The sequence below is a fragment of the Hermetia illucens genome, chromosome 2 (assembly GCF_905115235.1).
Source record: "Hermetia illucens chromosome 2, iHerIll2.2.curated.20191125, whole genome shotgun sequence".
Taxonomy (NCBI): Eukaryota; Metazoa; Arthropoda; class Insecta; order Diptera; family Stratiomyidae; genus Hermetia; species Hermetia illucens.
In genome coordinates this window covers 161,821,110-161,839,586 of record NC_051850.1, presented here as the reverse complement: position 1 = coordinate 161,839,586, position 18,477 = coordinate 161,821,110, and the positions used below count along the sequence as shown (strand labels likewise).

Genomic DNA, 18,477 nt, shown 5'->3' with positions numbered 1-18,477 from the left:
AATCTGGGACCATGTGTATATACGATAAACTAGAGTTACTAGCTTGTGAAAAACCCAATTCAGAAATTCTTTGAGCTGATACGGTGATTCGAAAATTCCCAAAATTAGGCTCAGATCGATCTCCAAATTGAGAAAACGATAGGCGTAGGTGAACCTTGAACCGATACTATTGGATTCAGCGCATTTAAGCCGAGACTTAAAACGGATGATAGCTTGAAAACAGATCCGGATTTTCCAACCTTGATAATCTCTGTTGATCGCACGTTTCAGAAATAAACGGACCATAAATCAGATATCTGCTTTTATCAATTTTTTTTTGTGTATTTCAGTTAGAAACACATTCAACTGGGGAGTCGAAAAACGCCTTCCCCAATCCAGGGTGTCATGGAAACCGTCCTCATTGGATAGTTTGCAGTCGGGGGTAACTAACTGTATTCGAACGGAGCCTCACTGATACCTGGTCACCTCAGTGAGTAAGTTAGACTTTCCCGTGCTACGGGGGGCTATGACACTACTCTTGGGAATCAAATGAGTACAAGCAACAAAGAAAAGAAGACGAAAACCAACAAAGCGGGGCTCCGTACCGCACAAAAACTGTTTAATCAGGCGGAGGCACATCTCCGAAATACTGAGAGCCAGGTAATCACACCCAAGAAGGGAGAAGTTGGGACTTCAAGCAGTGGATCCAAGGTTAACATTGGTATACTGCGTGGACAACAACCAACGAACGCCACTGCTCAAAAATCAGGGACCAGCAAAAGCACGTCTGAGATAAATATAGCAGACGTCAGGAGGGAGACAGGTTTCAGTGGCGCAGGTGTTAAATGGTACCTGCGCCACCTGAAGGAAGACCTGAAACCAGAAGAGGCCATTAAGAAACCTAAGCCATCTCTACCGGAGCCGAGAAAGCGGGGAGCCACCGAGATCAGCCCGCATCAAGGGAATGCTTCTAAAAAATCCAAACCTGAACCCAAGGGGGGAGAAAACCCGGGCAGGTCAGGATAAAGGCAGGAGTCAGGAAGTCCGCCATTAGCTATGCTAGTGTGGTCAAAGGCATTCGACTGGCCATACTGCCAAAAATGTTTCCCGAGCAAATACTCACTCGTGAGGAGCAGGAAACCATTGAGGACCTTGTCGCCAGGCAGATGTGCAAGGAATGAACTTCGAAACTTATGTTCACCGGGATACGCTTTCGAACAGGCCTTATACTCGTGGACTGCGCCACGGAAGAGACTGCAGCGTGGATTAGGACCATAGTTCCTAGATTGCCAGGCTGGGAATAGGTGGAACTGTCAACATGTGCTGGGGATGATATACCAGGAGCCCACATGGTGACAGTTTTTCCGCCAAAAGCCGCGACAATAGAAACGGAAGACCTTATGTGCCTCCTAATCGCCCAGAATGAAGATCTCCATACCCGACTATGGAGAGTCTTCAGAAGCAAGGTGGAGGGCAAGGTTAAATTCCGAACGATCGGGGTACATGACCAATCCCTGGAGGCAAGCATATGTCGGAGTTGCCATATCAACCACCGATTTGGCAACATAACCGTGCATGTGCACAGGGAAAAGCCGAGGAGGAGACACCGGGTGAAAAGCATACCGAGGTTCCCGAAGAAGTCTCGAAAACCATAGAGGCGAAAAGGACTGGATCAACCAGGGAAGTAGACTGCTGCCCAGTGAAGAGCAGAAGCTGGACTATTTAGACCTAGGACTCCTAGAGCTTAGGGTGGACAGCGATGCCCGGGAAACCGCCATGTCGGAGGAAGAGGGCGATACTCCGACAGTGGAGAAGAGTTCCAAACAATAAAGGAGCCAATAACCAGTACTAAGATAGCCCAGATAAACCTCCACCATGCGAAAGCTGCATCTGCGGTAATTACAAGGGCCCATTCCATGGAGAACATTGGAATGGTGCTGGCTCAGGAGCCCTGGGTGTACCAGGGGCAGATTCGTGGTCTGCAAGTAGGAAGCATAATAATTTAGGACTCCTCTTGTGAGAAACCAAGAGCTTGCATAATTCTTAAACCTAATTTAAAATATGTTTTCCAAAGTTCACATACAGATGCAGATAAGGAAAGCAATATTCAGGATGGACGAGAATATCAGTGAGGCGGGGAGCTGCCTAAACCGAAGGAAGATTGATATTCTTTCTAGGCGGTATCCCGAATTACTGATACCAAAAGATAACATGACAACAAGGTTTCACTTCAATAAGAATTTTGAAATACGTTGGAGTAACAAGGCAAACTGGGAGAGCGTGGCTGCGACATACGACTTAAACCAGCAACTGATTACTTGGTACACTGACGGATCCCTCACAGCAGAGGAAGCGGGTGCCAGTGTCATTGGTCCAAAGAAAATGTATTTTGAGCCAATGGGCAGGTACACTAGCATATTTCAGGCGGAAATATATGCCATAGACATATGTGCCTCCTTTAATCTCCAAAGGAACTATAGGGGACAGAACATAGCTATTCTCACCGATAGCCAAGCAACGATCAAGGCACTTAGGTCCAACCAGGTGAACTCTAAGCTGATATGGGAATGCCTTGAGAGACTGAATACACTCGGCTCGTCCAACAAAGTCTGGATACTTTGGGTTCCAGGCCATGTTGGATTGGAAGGCAACAAGGCCGCGGACGAACTAGCCAAGAAGGGAGCAGGGACGCCTTTACTAGGGCCAGAACTCTTCTGTGGAATCGGAAACAGTTTCATGGCTATGACTCTAATAAATGAAGAGGAACGGTTGGAGCAGTCCAGGGAGCTTATTGGGAGATACGAACCCATGCGCACAAAGGTTTGCTTAAACCTCACCAAAAAGAACCTCCGAATCATAGTGGGAATTCGGACTGGTCGTTGCCGGCTGACCTATCACCTAGGGAAGCTAGGGATATCTACGGACACTGCCTGCAGGTTTTGTGAGGAGTATGACGAAACGTCTACACACGTCCTGGAACAGTGTCCGACACTTGTGCAAAGTGGGTCGAGACATCTGGGAGAACACTTAATACCAGATGCAAAGCTGAAAGATCTGGAAGTAGGGAACATACTAAAGTTCCTGACAGTTATAGGCCTGCTTGAGATACTATGATCAATAGGTACACTATAACCAGTAAAAGGGGCACAATAATTCTTCAAGGACGCGGTGCGACTTTCCCTTAACAGAATAATAATAATTTAAAGCCGAGACTTGAAAAGGCTAATAGCTTGAAAACAGATCCGGATTTTACAACCTTGATAATAAAAACTCTGTTGATCGCACGTTTTAGAAATAAACGGACCATAAATCAGATATCTGCCCTTATCAATTTTTTTTGTGTATTTCAGTTAGAAACACATTCCACTTTTCGGAGTTCAACGCGCACATATCACTGCAGCAAACACCAAATAAATAATATTAGTTACAAAAAAATTATGTTAAAGTTTCGTAGTAGTTAACTGATGTTTGGGGTAGCTATAACCACGAAGATACACAAAGATATTTTTAACCACTACAATAGCGATTCAGAAAAGTTTTGATTTCTCTACCGGAGATGATAATTAATAGTGACTAATGTTCCCAAAAAAAATGTTCACTAACAGATCATCATACATGCCTTTGAAAAAGCACTCCAGACGAATCCAACGTTTGCACGAAAAAAATTTAACTCATGTTGTGAATCACATTGACATACATTAATGCAAACAAAGAGTCACTGTCACAAAATTCGCCTGAAATGCACACTATCTGCGAAGATTCACTTACTTCGGTTTAGTATAATCCCCATTCATTCTGTCGTAATTGTGCTAACACTCTTGGTCCATTCCTTTGTGATCGAGTTTGGATTAAACTGAAACAAACAATAAAGATACTTTATTAAACACGAACGAGGACTAGATGGAATTGTTATACAATAATTTATTATGTTGTAATATGAACTGGACTACTTAGTAACTATATAGTAAGTAGCAGGTGTCACTGAACATTTGGAAACGTATCCCTACAGCTTTATATCTTTTTTTCACAGCACCGTGTGCTCATTACTATCTGGGCTGAGTTTCGGCACTACATTCACGAGGCACTAATCAAATTTAAACAAACTCTGAGAGAGCTATTGAACGTATGATGATAACATTTTAATCGGTCTTGAACGGAGTGGTCATTTCCAAAGTCTGCCTATCGCATGTTGTCTTATCAGTTCCAGAGCATGCGAATTTACATCATATATAAAGGAGATTTGTTTTCTATACGTATCACACCCTCCTTGATTGCAGACAGATACCAGGTTGGGAAGCGAAACAATCGACAATATTTGTTTTTAAACGGCAATATGGTGTGCGCTTCTACGTAAATTACTTAATTTCTGACAAACCTTTATTGAAATCGAAATCATAAACAATTAGATGTTGAAATGGGTGTACAACACACAAGTGGAGTGGCAAAATGTTGTCCCCGCAGTTGAGCTTGCATTGTATTTCTAGTGGTTAGCTGGCTATCTACGCAAACTGTGTCCCGAAAAACGCGGCGGATAGAAGAATTCTAAGTGACAGAGATAAGATACTATCGATAGTATTGTTTCCAAATTATCCGTTAACCTATACACCCACGGGCAATAGCAAGCTTTAATATATCTATTGACATTCACTTTATGGAGTCATGTTAAACTCATCAATAATACGTACTTGAAAATGATAACGATAAATTCAATAAAATTATTCAATAGTGCGTTAATTTTCTTAGGTAAATTGTTTGCTTATCGCAGATCAGATATGTTATCGTGACAAAACGCATTATCCTTTTCTTAATTCATATATGTATTATTGTTAATTAAGCGTCAGTTTTAATCAGTTTTTTGAGTTTCATATCTTCCACTTCACTTAGAATACTCAAGAAAAATTGACACCATTCACAGCAGATATCACTTCACAGGGACAGCATGTTTAAGGTGAAAATAACGTGATTGAAGTTTCATGATCAATCATCTTTTAATTCTTAATGCTAGGAGTTCACCACCACTTTTCGCTTGCGGTCATTATTAACACCTTATATACTTGCTTAAAAAAAAGTGCTAAACTAGCGAAACATCTATAGTTTACAAACGAACTGTGATTTACGTTCAAAGATTATTTCCACCACTAATAAATATATATTTGAAATGTCCACTGTAGTCTCATTTATCAATTGACAGAAATGATATCAAACTAATGAATTCAGAGCGCATGGAGTGAGGCGACACTTGATGGGCGTCCCTCAAATCGATTCAATTCGTTCTTATTTCGAGTGCAATGTTACTTTGTATCTTTAAATTAACGAAAAATCAATAGGATTATTGTGAGAGGTTGCTTACGTATGATTTCAATAGGGGCTGTTTCGCAATTCAAATTAGAAACGTATATTTTTCTGAAAGGGATACTGTTAGATAATATGCATGACTGATGGTTTTGAACGTGAGACAACACCAAGCAACAGGTAATTGCGTGAGACTATGATGTTATTACGTCTGAAGATTTCTATGTCGAGCATGCCTATCAACTATCTATTTCGGGAGCTATGTGTTGTACCTTTAAACAGAAATTTCCTATATGTCTTTGCATCCATATTAATTAGTATCATGTATGGTGACACTAGTGCCAGGCTACACAGAGAAGAGGCTTCTTTATTTGGAATATTTCAGACCAGGTAACTCACTGATGTACTACAGAGAAGAATTTTTTCAAAGGCTGTTTAACGGCAAGGAGAATCACTTTCAAATGATACTTGCTAAACTACAAAATGATGAGTCCCGGTAATGATGACATAAACTTCGAACTTGTAGACAGTAGTGGGGTTTGTCGTAAACTTTTCGGTTTCGCCATGTGTTCAATAGATAAAAGACATCGAAATAAAATGTACCAAAGAGGGTCCCCGGCCCTGTGGCGTAGGTTTATACCCACGGTCTCCTGTGTGGAGCTGCCAAATCTCTCTCCAGGCGCGTTCCTTCGTGGGGATAAGGGAATGCTCGGTGGATGCGTTATGAGCATGCACATGCACGCATCAGGAGATGGGAGGCCGAGTAGGTGGGAAGTAAACGCCCACCCGTGGATAAAAATTGGCTATGGGAAGGACACCCATACGGTGCAGGGCGTTGGAAACTCAGTACCGGTGGTTTTTGGGAGTGGGGCCGGGCTTCCGGCGGTCGATATCCAGCGACTACAGTGCCTCAGTAATGGGAAGCTTGGCTACTTCGCCATCTAATGCTACAAGAGATCTTAGTGGAGGGGAAATGAAAACCCCAATCCTTTTCGAGGCTAAAACTTGGGTGGTCACTACTGAAGGCAACTTTACGCCTAGGCAGTCGAGATTCGTCGAGAGACTCGGAAAGGAACTTGGGAGAGTCCCCGGACTGACATAACTATCGATGCTGTAAAAGGCGATCGTGGAAGGCAGCAAATTGCAACAGTGTTTGTTTCATTGGGGGAACTTAGTGAGTTCATTAAAGAAAGGCGGAATATCCACCAAAATAACAGCCCTCTGATACGAGGTATTAAGTTGTCCTATATTAGGGCGGTGGAGACAAACGTCCAAGCGTCATGTGGCAATCACGTAGGAGACGCAGGTGACGTCACCTCAACATAAGATAGGTGAAAACGCGGTCAAACGGAGTAGGCATGGAATAAGTGAATCCCTTGGCGTCCAACAAGCGGCCAAGAAGAAAAAAGCCTGATCGCCAAAGAAAGCTGCGCCAGCGAAAATTCCGGGTAGTTCTTCGATTACGGGTCCACTGTGACAAAAAGGGAACAGCCTACAGCTTGTAAACTCGAAGAAGTCGGGAAACCGGAAGCTAGACGCTTCAGGTATGAAAGGTTTTGTGTATTTCTTTTATAAAGAGATTTGAGTGTGCATTTGTGCCATTAGTATGTAGCAGATAATGTATGTATATAATATGTGAAAATATCCACTTTCAAGTGATATTGACATTCAAAGTCTTAAATTTGCCAGAAGCGACAGTTTTCACCTATTATAACTTTGTTAAGAATAGTGCTATTTTCACTGAATTTGGTAGGATCATGCTCTATGCTGCAATTTCGTGATTCTAGAGGGGTTATCCTGCCAATTACTAAAAATTATAGTAATGTACTATTATTAACTTTATTTGAACAGGTATCGGTATGGATTGATTTTTTCAGGTTTTTCGTCTGGGTAGTTTCTGAGAATGGGTCCGTTAAAGAAAAGATATGCGTGAGCGTTCACAGTTCCCACATTTCCACCAAATTTAGTGTCAATCGCTACAACCATCTCCGAGAAAACTGCGTGTGACGGACAGACAGACAGTAAACCGATTTTAATAAGGTTCTGTGTTTACACAAAACCTTAAAAATGGACAAAGGTGAGCGGCAAATAGCGGCACACATTATTTTCAAGAAAAGAGATATGTCCTGCGCTGATATCCTTTGGAAAGTCTAAGCCAATCCGGAACTGACAGACCTGAGTGGCAGTGTGAGCCCTGTCAGACGTACGCAAAAGGGGGATCTATTGCTGGAACCAAACAAATCTAACGAGAAGATAGTGGATAGCTTTCGCGGGCACGTGGAGAAGGTGCTAGGTGAATAAGCTGACGTGAAAGCTCGGAACCAACAAATAGTGATCGAGTGCAAAGACCTAGAAGAGGTCACATCACGAGCGGATATCTGTGCTGCGTTAAGGGAACACTTCAACCTTAGCGACCTGGAAGACAGTGCCATCAAAAGGAGAGGTACACAGACCGCTATTATTAGCTTGCTGGTCGAAGCAGGGATTAAAGGGGGTAAGGTAGTTAGAGCATAAGGCTGTCGTACGGAAGGTTGCGGTTCAAATCTCACTGGTGGCAACAGGATTTGTATCGTGATTTCACGTCGGATACCAATCGATTCAGCTGTGAATGAGTACCTGAGTCAAACCAGGGTAATAATCTCGGGCGAGCGCAATACTGATCACATTGCCTCCTCTAGGGTACTGTAATCCTGTAGTGTACCGTTACGGTCTTGAATTAAGTGCTCTAACACACTTCAAGATCCTGATCCAATATAGATTGTTGCGCCAACGATTATTATTATTATTATTAATTATTAAGGTAAGAATAGGTTGGGTCGTGTGTCGACTTAGGTAGCAAATATCTCTCAAGAGATGCTCTTGAGAGATGCCTCGATTTCGGGCACTTTGAAGCAGCATGTACTAGCGAGTACGACAGATCGAGATGGTGCACAAAGTGTGGAGAAGAGGGCCACCTTATCAAAGACTGCACTGGAAATCCGCAATACATGTTGTGCAAAGGGAGAACGGGAGTAGATGAGCGGCACGTTGCAGGTGGTGGTTGATACAAATCAACCTCAATCATTGCGAGACAGCTAAAGATTTGCTCTCGCAAACCATTCGAGAGTCGAATGTGGACCTGGCGGTAATATGTGAACCGTAGCGAAATTAATTTAGTGCTATGTGGGCGAAAGACTCATCGGGAAACGCGGCCATATGGGCATGTGGACGACAAGCCATGCAAGAAACAATGGCATTCCTAAGAGTCGGCTTTGTACAGGCGAACGTCAACGACGTTCATATCTACAGCTGCTATGCTCCTCCTAGTACAACATTAACAGAATATGAGGACCACAGCCTCTAGACCACGGCCCCAAAATCATTGCTGGCGATTTCAATGCGTGGTGTTTAGACTGGGGAAGTCGAGTGACGAACACCAAAGGCTAAATCTTGCTTGAAACCTTCGCGGAGCTGGACAACGTACTCGCCAACTTTCGATGCGTACCCACCTTCCGAGGCAGAGGACTAGGCTCAATCGTCGATCTAACCTACCTTAGTGCCTCGTTGGCGAGAGGGATGGTCTGGTGAGTGAGCGCTATACTCACAGTGACAATGAGGCCATCTTTCTCGACGTCAGGAATGGGGGAGGCGACAGTCGAGTAAGCATCAAAAGCCAAGATAGCTGGGTGGTCCACTGAAGCTTTCGGAGAAAGAATATCGCGATCCCCGAAGTAGCCTTAAGGAGGCTATACGAAAAATTAAGCGGAATTGCTACAAGCAGTTGTGCTTTGAAGCAAATACGATCCGGTGAAGCGCCGCTTACAAGGTTGTAATGAACAAGATTCGTGGGCAAAAATCACCCCAAGTGACCCCCCAAGTGCCCGCAACTTTTGCTCAGAATAATCGCAATCCTTTTCCCACAACAAGAAGAAGGCGGACCTCACCCGATGGTTCAACAGGAGGTCTTCACAATCACCGGAGTGACCGAAGAGGAACTACGGGAGATCTGTGGACGAATTGGAGACAATAAGGCCCCGGAATTGGAGATCTGTGGACGAATTGGAGACAATAAGGCTCCGGAATTGGATGGGATTCCGAACAAAGCCCTAAAGTTGGATGCTAAAATCAGGCCCGCATGGTTCAGAAGTACATTTTAATTATGCATGATTGAAGGAGTGTTTCCTGCTCAGTGGGAAAGGCAGAGGTTGGTTCTGCTACCGAAGCCCTAAAAACCACCTGGGGCACCCTCTTCATATCGCTCTATCTGTCTTTTAAACACTATAGGGCAGATGTTGGAGAGAATGATATACAACAGGCTGCTTCCGTTCGTCGAGCTAGCGGGTGGTCTATCGGAGCGGCAGTATGGGTTTCGTAGAGCGCGGTCCACGGTTGATGCCATTGAAACGGTCGTGGATCTGGCCCGGAAGGCATCTGCCGCTGGTAACTGCTGCGCGGTTGTAACGCTGAATGTTAGGAACACCTTCAAGCCAACCAACAGGGGTTGGATTAAGGGCTTCCTGGTTAAACTAGGTGTCCCTGGTTACTTGTTTGGATAATTGAGAATTTCCTTTCGGAGAGACTTCTTTGGTACGAGACGGACAACGGACCGAAGGAATATGTTATGACCGCAGGTGTTCTCCAAGGCTTCGTACTGGGACCCCTGCGCCTTCGCGTGCCAAGAGAGACAACATTGTTTGGTTTTGCTGACGAGCTGGCAGTGGTAGTAGTTGCGAAAGACCACCAGGACGAAGAACTGTAAGCAAGTCAAACCATTCATGCTATCAAAGCATGCGCGCCAAATGGTGAAATTGGACCTGCCGGAAGATAAGACGACTACAAAGAAGTAGCCAATCACCCTCGAGCTCTTCCACTGTAGAAAATATTAAGAAGTCCCTAAATAATTAAAAGAGCAACAAAGTGCAATGAGTAAGCGAAATTCCAGTAGAATTTGTGAAACGAGGAGCCGCCATAGAGACATATGAATGCACGAAAATCTTCATAATTGACTTCCCTTTGATAAGGAAGCAAACTTTGCTGCGAAAATCATAGACATCATCAGTTTTACTCGATTATCCGAAGAAATAATAAATTCCTTCGAATGAGGAGACGTTCAACGTGAGTACCTCCATGTAAGCATAAACCCATGGTCTTCTTAGGACACGTATTGATTTGGGCATTAACATTAGAGACGCGGCACTGGTTTATACAGCAGGTTCAGCGGATAGATCCTTGCCAAATTCTGGTCTGATCGTCCTCCTCGGGTATATGGCGACGGCTCTCCCTAACCTGGAATCAGCTCAGCGGGAAGCAGCCAAAATAGACAAACGCTTGTGTGTTGTGAAAACGAAAAATTAACAATTTCACAAAAGAAAACCTAACCAAATAAAAATGTCAACCAATGTCATTAATAAAGAATTATCTACAAATATGACAGCTCGCATTACTATTTACAAGGATAGCGTATGAAAGGAATGAGGTAGAATTAAGCGGGAAGTTTGTAGCGGTACAATTGAAGTACCTTAACTTTAAAATGATCAACCAGAATTCCTCAGATTAACAATGTGTGCAAGTGCACTTTAACTAAAGGCTGCTACCGACGACTAGGTGAAAAACACCGTCAAAGTTACATACAACAAAATAATCTATGTACATTGGGCATGCATATGAAGTATAAAGCTTACTTGAATACATGTTGCACCAGATCGATTGACAAGTTCGTAGGCTAACCCATCGATGGCGTTACTAGAATTAAATCTATATGATTTTTAGTTAACCCTAACCTTCAAATACCAGTGTACAAATTTGACAGTTGTCCGACTATTATATTATTTGTGGGATAGAGCATGTTGAGTGAAGCAACTTTTGTTAGGTTGAAAAAAAAAATGGATGAAGAGGGATTTCGTCTTAATAAAGCATTCCTTTTTGGCGAAAAAGAGACTGTTGAAGTCAGGGCCAACCATTGAGAAGTGGTTTGCTAAGTTTAAATGAGTCGAAATGAGCACCGGCAACGATACAAGCAGTGGACGCCCCAAAGAGTCTGTTACCGACGAAAACATCAAAAAAGCCCACAAAATAGTTTTGTATAACCGTAAAGTGAAGTTGATCGAGATAGCTGGGGCTTTAAGGATATCATATGTACGTGTTAGACATATCGTGCATTAATGCTTGGATATGCGAAAGCTCTGCTCAAAGTGGGTGCCGCGCGAGCTCACAGTCGACCAAATACAATATCGTTTGTTTGAAGCTCTCCCTCCATAAAAAACCCAAATTTATGCGTCGATATGTGACAATGGACGAAACATGGCTCCATTACTTCACACGAGAATCAAAACGATCGTCATCTGAGTGGACTGCCGTGGTGAACCGACTCCAAAGCGTTCAAAGACGCAACAGCCTGCTGGCAAGGCTATGGCATCAGTATAGTCGTTTGGGATGCACATGGTATACTATTCATCGAGAATCTTGAGAAAAGAAAACCCATCAAAAGCGACTATCACATAGCGTTACTAGAGCGTTTGAAGGATGAAATCGCGAAAAAACGGCCCCATTTGAAGACAACCCACCGTGTCACAAATCAATGAAAACTATGACAAAATTGGATTAGGTGGGCTTCGAATTGCTTCCGCATTCACAGTATTTTCCAGATTTGATCCCCAACGACTTTTTTCCGTTCTCCGACCTCGAGAAAATGCTCGCTGCAAAGAAATTTAGTGCCGATGAAGAGGTAATTGCCGAAAGTGAGGCCTATTTTGAGGCTAAAGGCTTACGAACTTTTCAGACCACGTGGTAGTCTGCAGCACTAAATACCCATTAGCTAATGCAAGCGTTGCAAATCTATGGAAACGTTCAATAAAACTAAGCCAATTCCCAGAAAATATCCAAAAGCTTATCTCACCTATATCCGCTGCCATTGCAATAATCTATTGGGGAAATGAATACACGTAACGATCAATGCTCATTTTTATACCTCTTACGTTAGCCACCAATATTTATCAACGACAAATATAAAAATAGGAATTAATTTAACTGAAGACAATGAAAAAAGTATATGAAAGGTATGTTAACATTTTTGCGTGCGAACTGATTAGGACAGGTTGTTATTATTGGAGTAGGGTGAGGCGATTGAATGGAGAATGACTTGAAGAAAATTTAATTTATATTTCGCAAATGTTGCATAAAGTTAATTACTATTAATTTCAAAAGAAAAATATATATTGCGATTTGATGGAGGATAAAACAGTAAGAGGAGAATAAACATTTTATTATAAATTTTGGATCTAAGAATCTAATCTAAGAATTCCCAGTAGCACAATTAGCTACTATAAAATAAAATTACTGACAATTTTAGCTAATAACAGGGAAGAGATAAATTCGCTTTCGCGGTGGATAAGCGGTGGGCGCCATCGTCTGGAAGATTACCCAAGAGGTCACTATTGTCACACTGCTGACAAACTTTTTTACTAGTCAGTTAAAAAAATAAATTCTTTTTACTTTTGCTTCCTCGTATCTTTTAACGAATGTGAGATAACCCACTAATCATGAAATTTGCAACAAAATACGATTCACAAGAATCTAGAGTTAAGTTTCCTCAACGAGCCTGAGCCCACCTGTACAATTGACTTATTCAAACCATCCCTGTGTGGCATATTCTAGCTTGCATATGCACAACATGCAGTATCCACTCATCACATAAAAAAATATATATGGTTTTATTCACCAATCAACTGTACGACTGACTCCCAAACAATTCTTTTTCTAACTAAAAATTAATGACCTTCCCAGTTCACGGTCAATTTGCGACTCCTCCAGGCGTAAATAGACGCAGTTGTTAGAAGTCAGTAGGCGATTTAAAAATAAAATATTTCAATAATTTAAAAAGAAAGAACACCATTTTTTTAGGCAATAGTAAAGTAGACGCAAATGATGATGGATTATTAGCGAAACGTAAACATTTTTTTTATTTACAAATCAATGAAATATGAATATTTTACACACATACGATGAATTTTGAGAGCGGAGCAAATTACGTTCTAAAATGGTGTGGTGTTCAATTTGAATAAATTAAGGCTTAAGATTCAACTATTAAGGGATGACAAACCGGAGCAATTGTAGAAAGACTTTCTCCCACTGCTTTTGATCCGTGGACCCCTTTCAAGCACTAAACAAACAATTTTTTACAAAAAGGCTGACAATTTTGCCCAGAGCAAAGAAAACTTGTCAGACATCAATCAAACAGTTTTGATTGTGAAAAAAAAAATCAAAATACGTTGTTAATTTCATTTGTTTTTCCACTATCGAGGGTGGGACATTAGAATAAAATTAGAACCGTTATTTCCCTGTCAATCGCCTCATTCTGTCGAAAATGGTATTCTAAGCTGGTCGATTTTTCAATATTGTTGGGCTTTCCGAGGTTTTACTCGGGAAAATCAAATAGTTAAGCTTAGAATAATTCTTTGTGAGGTTTGTAATATGGATCCATGTGACTAAAAACATTGATTTTATTTTGCAATATATACCTCAGTTTTTTAATAACGATAAATCAACAGGAAATGGGTAAAATAGAAAATGCGAAGTGGATTCCTTTTGAAAGAGGAAAAAAGCTATCTAGGGTTTGCCTTAAACGTCGATGTTTGTAAATAATCAGTGGCTCAATTAGTAAGACAATTCAGTATTGTTAGTGATACACCAGAGGTTTTTCAGAGTAGTCGAAAAAATTTTAGGAGAAAACGGAAGCCTACTCAAGTAGTAGACCGACTAATTTTGTGAAAAGCCTATTGAGGCTTGAATTGCAACTTCTCAGAGCATTTTGGGTGACGTAAGAGACGCTGGAGTTGGCGCGGGCGTTTGGAATGAAAATGGGTGGAAATGCAGGAGGTCTCGTAAAAGTTACCAAAAGCGATGCCGCGACGGCGATTGTTATGGGCCTGCTTGTACGAGGACTACAATTCTAGCTTTTGGAGAAAGTTAAATTGGTTAAAAATAATGTTTTCTCGGCATAGTTGTCAAATTTTGGCTTTTTTAATTTTTTGTCGGTCATCTTTAATGACGAATGTCGTCTAGACGCAGCAACTGAGGTGGTAAGTTATGATCGAAGAAGAAAGGGCATTGCTTGTCTGATGCCTGTATAATTAAAAGGATCTGATCCAATACAATTTATTGAAGTTACAATGCAGTTCATTAACGTAGTTTCTGAGTATGGGTCCGTTAAAGAGATGATCACTTTCTACCCCCGCACTTTTCCCATTCAAACAAAAGTCAAAACTAAGACCGGCATCGGAAAGTACTAATCGAGACTTTTCATTTGATACCCCACATAGTTACATTTAGTGAAAAAAAATTGTACACCCCTCTTTTGCATGTATGAGGACCCCCCTTAAATTCGGCGTAAAAGAATGTAACTCACTGTATGTGTGAGCGTTCACCGTTCCCACCTTTCTACCAATTTGGTGTCGCGCCCCGAGAAAAATGCGTGTGACGGACGAACAGACGGACATACAGACAATAAACCGATTTTAATAAGGTTTTGGGTTTACACAAAACCTTAAAAGGTCTCAATTAATACTTCTCGAAACTGATATTCTTTCTGGTATTGAGTGAAACATAGGGAAGAAAAGGCACAAAATGTGTGCCCCAAAAAGTGAAACAGGTCTCGTTCTCATAACCTACCCAACCGAAAAATCAGAAAAAAATCAAAGTGATGCAACTATATGAAATCTAGGCCTTAAAATACATACCATTCCGATATCTCCACAAATAAAGTTAACAATAGTATATTACTATGTTTTGGAAATTTACAGGAGAGCCCCCCCTTAAGTTCATCCCAAGAGTAAAGCATAGACGATAATATAAAATATATTATTAACAAAATTATAAGAGGTCAAAGTTTCGTATTTCAGCTATATATATTTATGCTTTTTAAGGTTTTGTGTAAACACAAAACCTTATTAAAATCGGTTTACCGTCTGTCTGTCTGTCCGTCTGTCTGTCTGTCTGTCTGTCCGTCACACGCATTTTTCTCGGAGACGGTTATAGCGATTGACACCAAATTTGGTAGAAAGGTGGGAACTGTGAACGCTCACGCATACAGTGAATGACATCCTTTTACGTTGAATTTAAGGGGGGGTCCCCATACATGCAAAAGGGGGGTGTACAATTTTTTTTCATCAAATATAGTCATGTGGGGTATCAAATTAAAGGTCTCGATTAGTACTTTTCAAAGCCGATCTTAGTTTTGACATTCGTTGCAAGGGTGGGGAGCGCGGGGGGTTGAAAGTGATCACTTCTTTAAGGGGGCCATTCTCAGAAACTACCAAACCGAAAAATCTGAAAAAAATCAGGAGGCTGCCACTATATGGTGCCTGGGCTCCGAAATACCTTCCATCCCGATATCTGTTTAAATAAAGTTAATAATAGTATATTACTACAATTTTTTGTATTTGGTTAGAAACCCCCCTTAAGTTCATCCTAGTACCATGACATTTTGCAATGATATAGGCTATAATATAGAGCATGATCTTATCAAGTTTGGTGGAAATCGCACTATTACTAACAAAGTTATAATACCTCAAATTTGTTGCTTCTTTGAATATTGAAGACGATGAATGTCAATATCACCCGAAAGTGGATACTCTCACATAATATATGGATATATTACGTGCTACGTACTAAGAAATATACAAAACCTTTCATACCTGAAGCGTCCAGCTTCCGGTTTCCCGACTTGTTTTAGACTGGAAATGCGTGAAGATACCTTACCTCAATTTAGATGCGCACATAGCCAAGCATGCATCGTCATGCGGTAATAGACAATGTTTGTTTATTTAGGGTGAAAACAGTATTTTTGTTGTTGATTTGTCTGTACATATGTGTATCTTGGAGTTTGGCAAAATATGACTGAACATTTTGTCTTCTTAACTATATCGGAATGGAAAATCGTACATAACGACTTTCTTACATAAGTTGAGCACAAAATCTTTATACCCGAAGCGCCCGGCTTCCGGTATCTCGACTTGTCCTCTAATTCAAAATGACAATTTTTACAAGAACTGTGGTATTTTATTCCCCATCGTAGTAGATAAGATTTTCGAGCTATATGTATCCATATGTCTTTGGTTTCTGTTAAATATATGGTAGAATGCAGAATGTGTCCCACTAAGCAAATGCGAGAACATCACTGTTGAGATTGCAGCTTATGTGGCAGCCTGTGCCTTCAGTGAAGGTTCTTTGCTTTAGTAGCCTTCATTCTAGGCATGAGAATCAGTAGTAGACCAGCGATAAGCCAAGTGGAGCCGGGAACTGAAGAAGGCTATAGACATCATGGATGACAACAACATCCTTTATGGACCTAGCATCGATGATTCAGTGTGAGCTAAACCGATAAAACTCGCTATGAAAATTTTATTCCAATTTTTTTAGTGTTCAAAATTTCAAAGCGTTTTTCTCGCAACTCATGTTTTCATAACTCCAAAATTACTGCACCGATCCTTCTGAAATTTTGAACTCTATTTCCGTGCATAATTTACGATAGTAAGTTTTTTTAAATTTGTTAATATTTTTTATTTTCAATAATAAATTAAACGGCTTTTCTCTGTAAAAATCGCGTTTTTCAGTTCAAAGTGTTGCCAAAAAGGGAAAAATTGAAATTTCTAAAAACCCTCCCAGCGTTACCTGTGGAAAGCGATCATCTTTTGATTCAAGATGATCCAGCATCGATTTATGAGGGGCATTGCAATTATACTTTTCCCGAAGCCGTCAGCAAATTTTTGGAATATCTACATTGCTCATCTATTGGGAAAAAAAATATTCTCTATAATTCTGAGAAAATACAAAAGACAGAAGAAATGTGGGTTCAAAAGATTTGGAAATTTTTTCAATGAATTCTTGGGATTTTCCAAAGCATTCCGCCAAGTTCTTTCATATTCTGTCATATCTTAAACAGCTGTTATTTGTGTACTCTGAATGCTTCAATTGCCGTGAAATTAAAAGAATATGAATCACGTAATATGGCTAATATTCGTATGTGTAATATATTTGAATATAATTTACGTAGCTGGCCGGAATCTACGAAAAGCAAAGAGAAAGAGGAGACTATTCATTCCCAAAGATAGAGCTTGTTGTACAAAAATCACCAAAGTTATCTTTCCAAATGTTGAGCGGATTTGAGAGGACTTATTGTTTTGAATTCTATACAATATTTTTTAATATTAGGAATTGTGATATGGGGTGATTCGGAATACAGAGTGTCGAATTAAATGGTAAATTAAACTTCTTTCCAACAGTAGCGGGATCAATAGGAGCTACTCTCAAAATATCGTATAGACTATTCGCAAAACGAACCAGTCGGAATGGCAGTGACATACCGATGGGGACTGACAAACCAAAGGGGGGACAACGAAGGTGGCGGCAAAAGAGCTGGGACGCCAAACAGAACAAAGGCGATACTATGGAAAAAATCTTTTCCAAATTGTTAATGGAGGAATTCCAGGATATGGAAAAACGATTTAAAGCCAAATCCGCCACAAATGCAGTGTTCTCCCAGGCCAGTCGATTGAAGAACTTGCGGAAAAGAAAATGATTCACAAGGAAATGTAAAGTAAAACAATACAATGAAATAACAAAGAACTCAAAAACTGACTTAGGACTGAAACAGAGAGATGGCCAGCTTCCGTGCACTTCAACTTGACCCAGGAAAATACCGTGTACTCAGCAGGAACGTTTGGGTCCAGCCAAACAGTATTGTATGCGGATGACACGTTTTATACCCAAAGGAATGCCCAGCACCTGGAGTATGTAGTGAAAGAGGTCAAGCCAAGAGCTAATAATGCCAAAAGAGTATGCATGACTCAAACAAGAAGGAAGACACCAGAGAGACGAAATATGACAATAGGGACTATAACGTGAAGAACATGGCTTCTTTCGTTTAGCTTCTTGTGCAGCGGACAAAAAACGAAAAGACGAGATCGAGCGGTGCATTCATTCACTGTTGAAGCATATTATACCGACTGATGATATCAGGCATAGTGCACTGGAAAAATAAGATCTGCTATATAAAATCTCAATTTCAACTGTAGTCATATAGTATTATATATCGATGCGCAATCTGAACTCTTGACGCAAAACCACGAGCGAACTTCGTATACTACGACGCATATTGGAACCAATATATAATAGTAAGGCGCAGACTGGATCATTAGATACAATCATTAGTTGCCCAAGTTACTATATATA

The 18,477-nt window shown here is 41.0% G+C and overlaps 1 protein-coding gene and 1 long non-coding RNA gene across 6 annotated transcripts in view; one reads left to right on the top strand and one right to left on the bottom strand.

Annotated features, from left to right (window-relative positions):
* Nucleotides 1–18,477, bottom strand: part of LOC119647848 (solute carrier family 26 member 6) — a 61,063-nt gene that overhangs the window by 16,372 nt on the left and 26,214 nt on the right. For 2 of the 4 annotated variants that reach the window (XM_038049115.1, XM_038049113.1), the window contains exon 2: nucleotides 3,748–3,832. In XM_038049115.1, the coding sequence (XP_037905043.1) occupies nucleotides 3,748–3,773 (26 nt within the window). In that variant the 5' untranslated portion in view covers nucleotides 3,774–3,832. Of the gene's footprint in view, nucleotides 1–3,747; nucleotides 3,833–3,894; nucleotides 4,098–18,477 lie in introns of those variants that run through there. The other 2 variants (XM_038049116.1, XM_038049112.1) reach the window with 2 other exon arrangements.
* On the top strand, nucleotides 4,167–5,040 carry LOC119647849. Of its 2 annotated transcripts, XR_005248952.1 has the most exons (3): nucleotides 4,167–4,722; nucleotides 4,864–4,927; nucleotides 4,985–5,040. It is a non-coding gene; the product is annotated as an uncharacterized LOC119647849 (long non-coding RNA). The 2 variants fall into 2 exon arrangements; XR_005248951.1 differs by having other exon boundaries at nucleotides 4,167–4,927.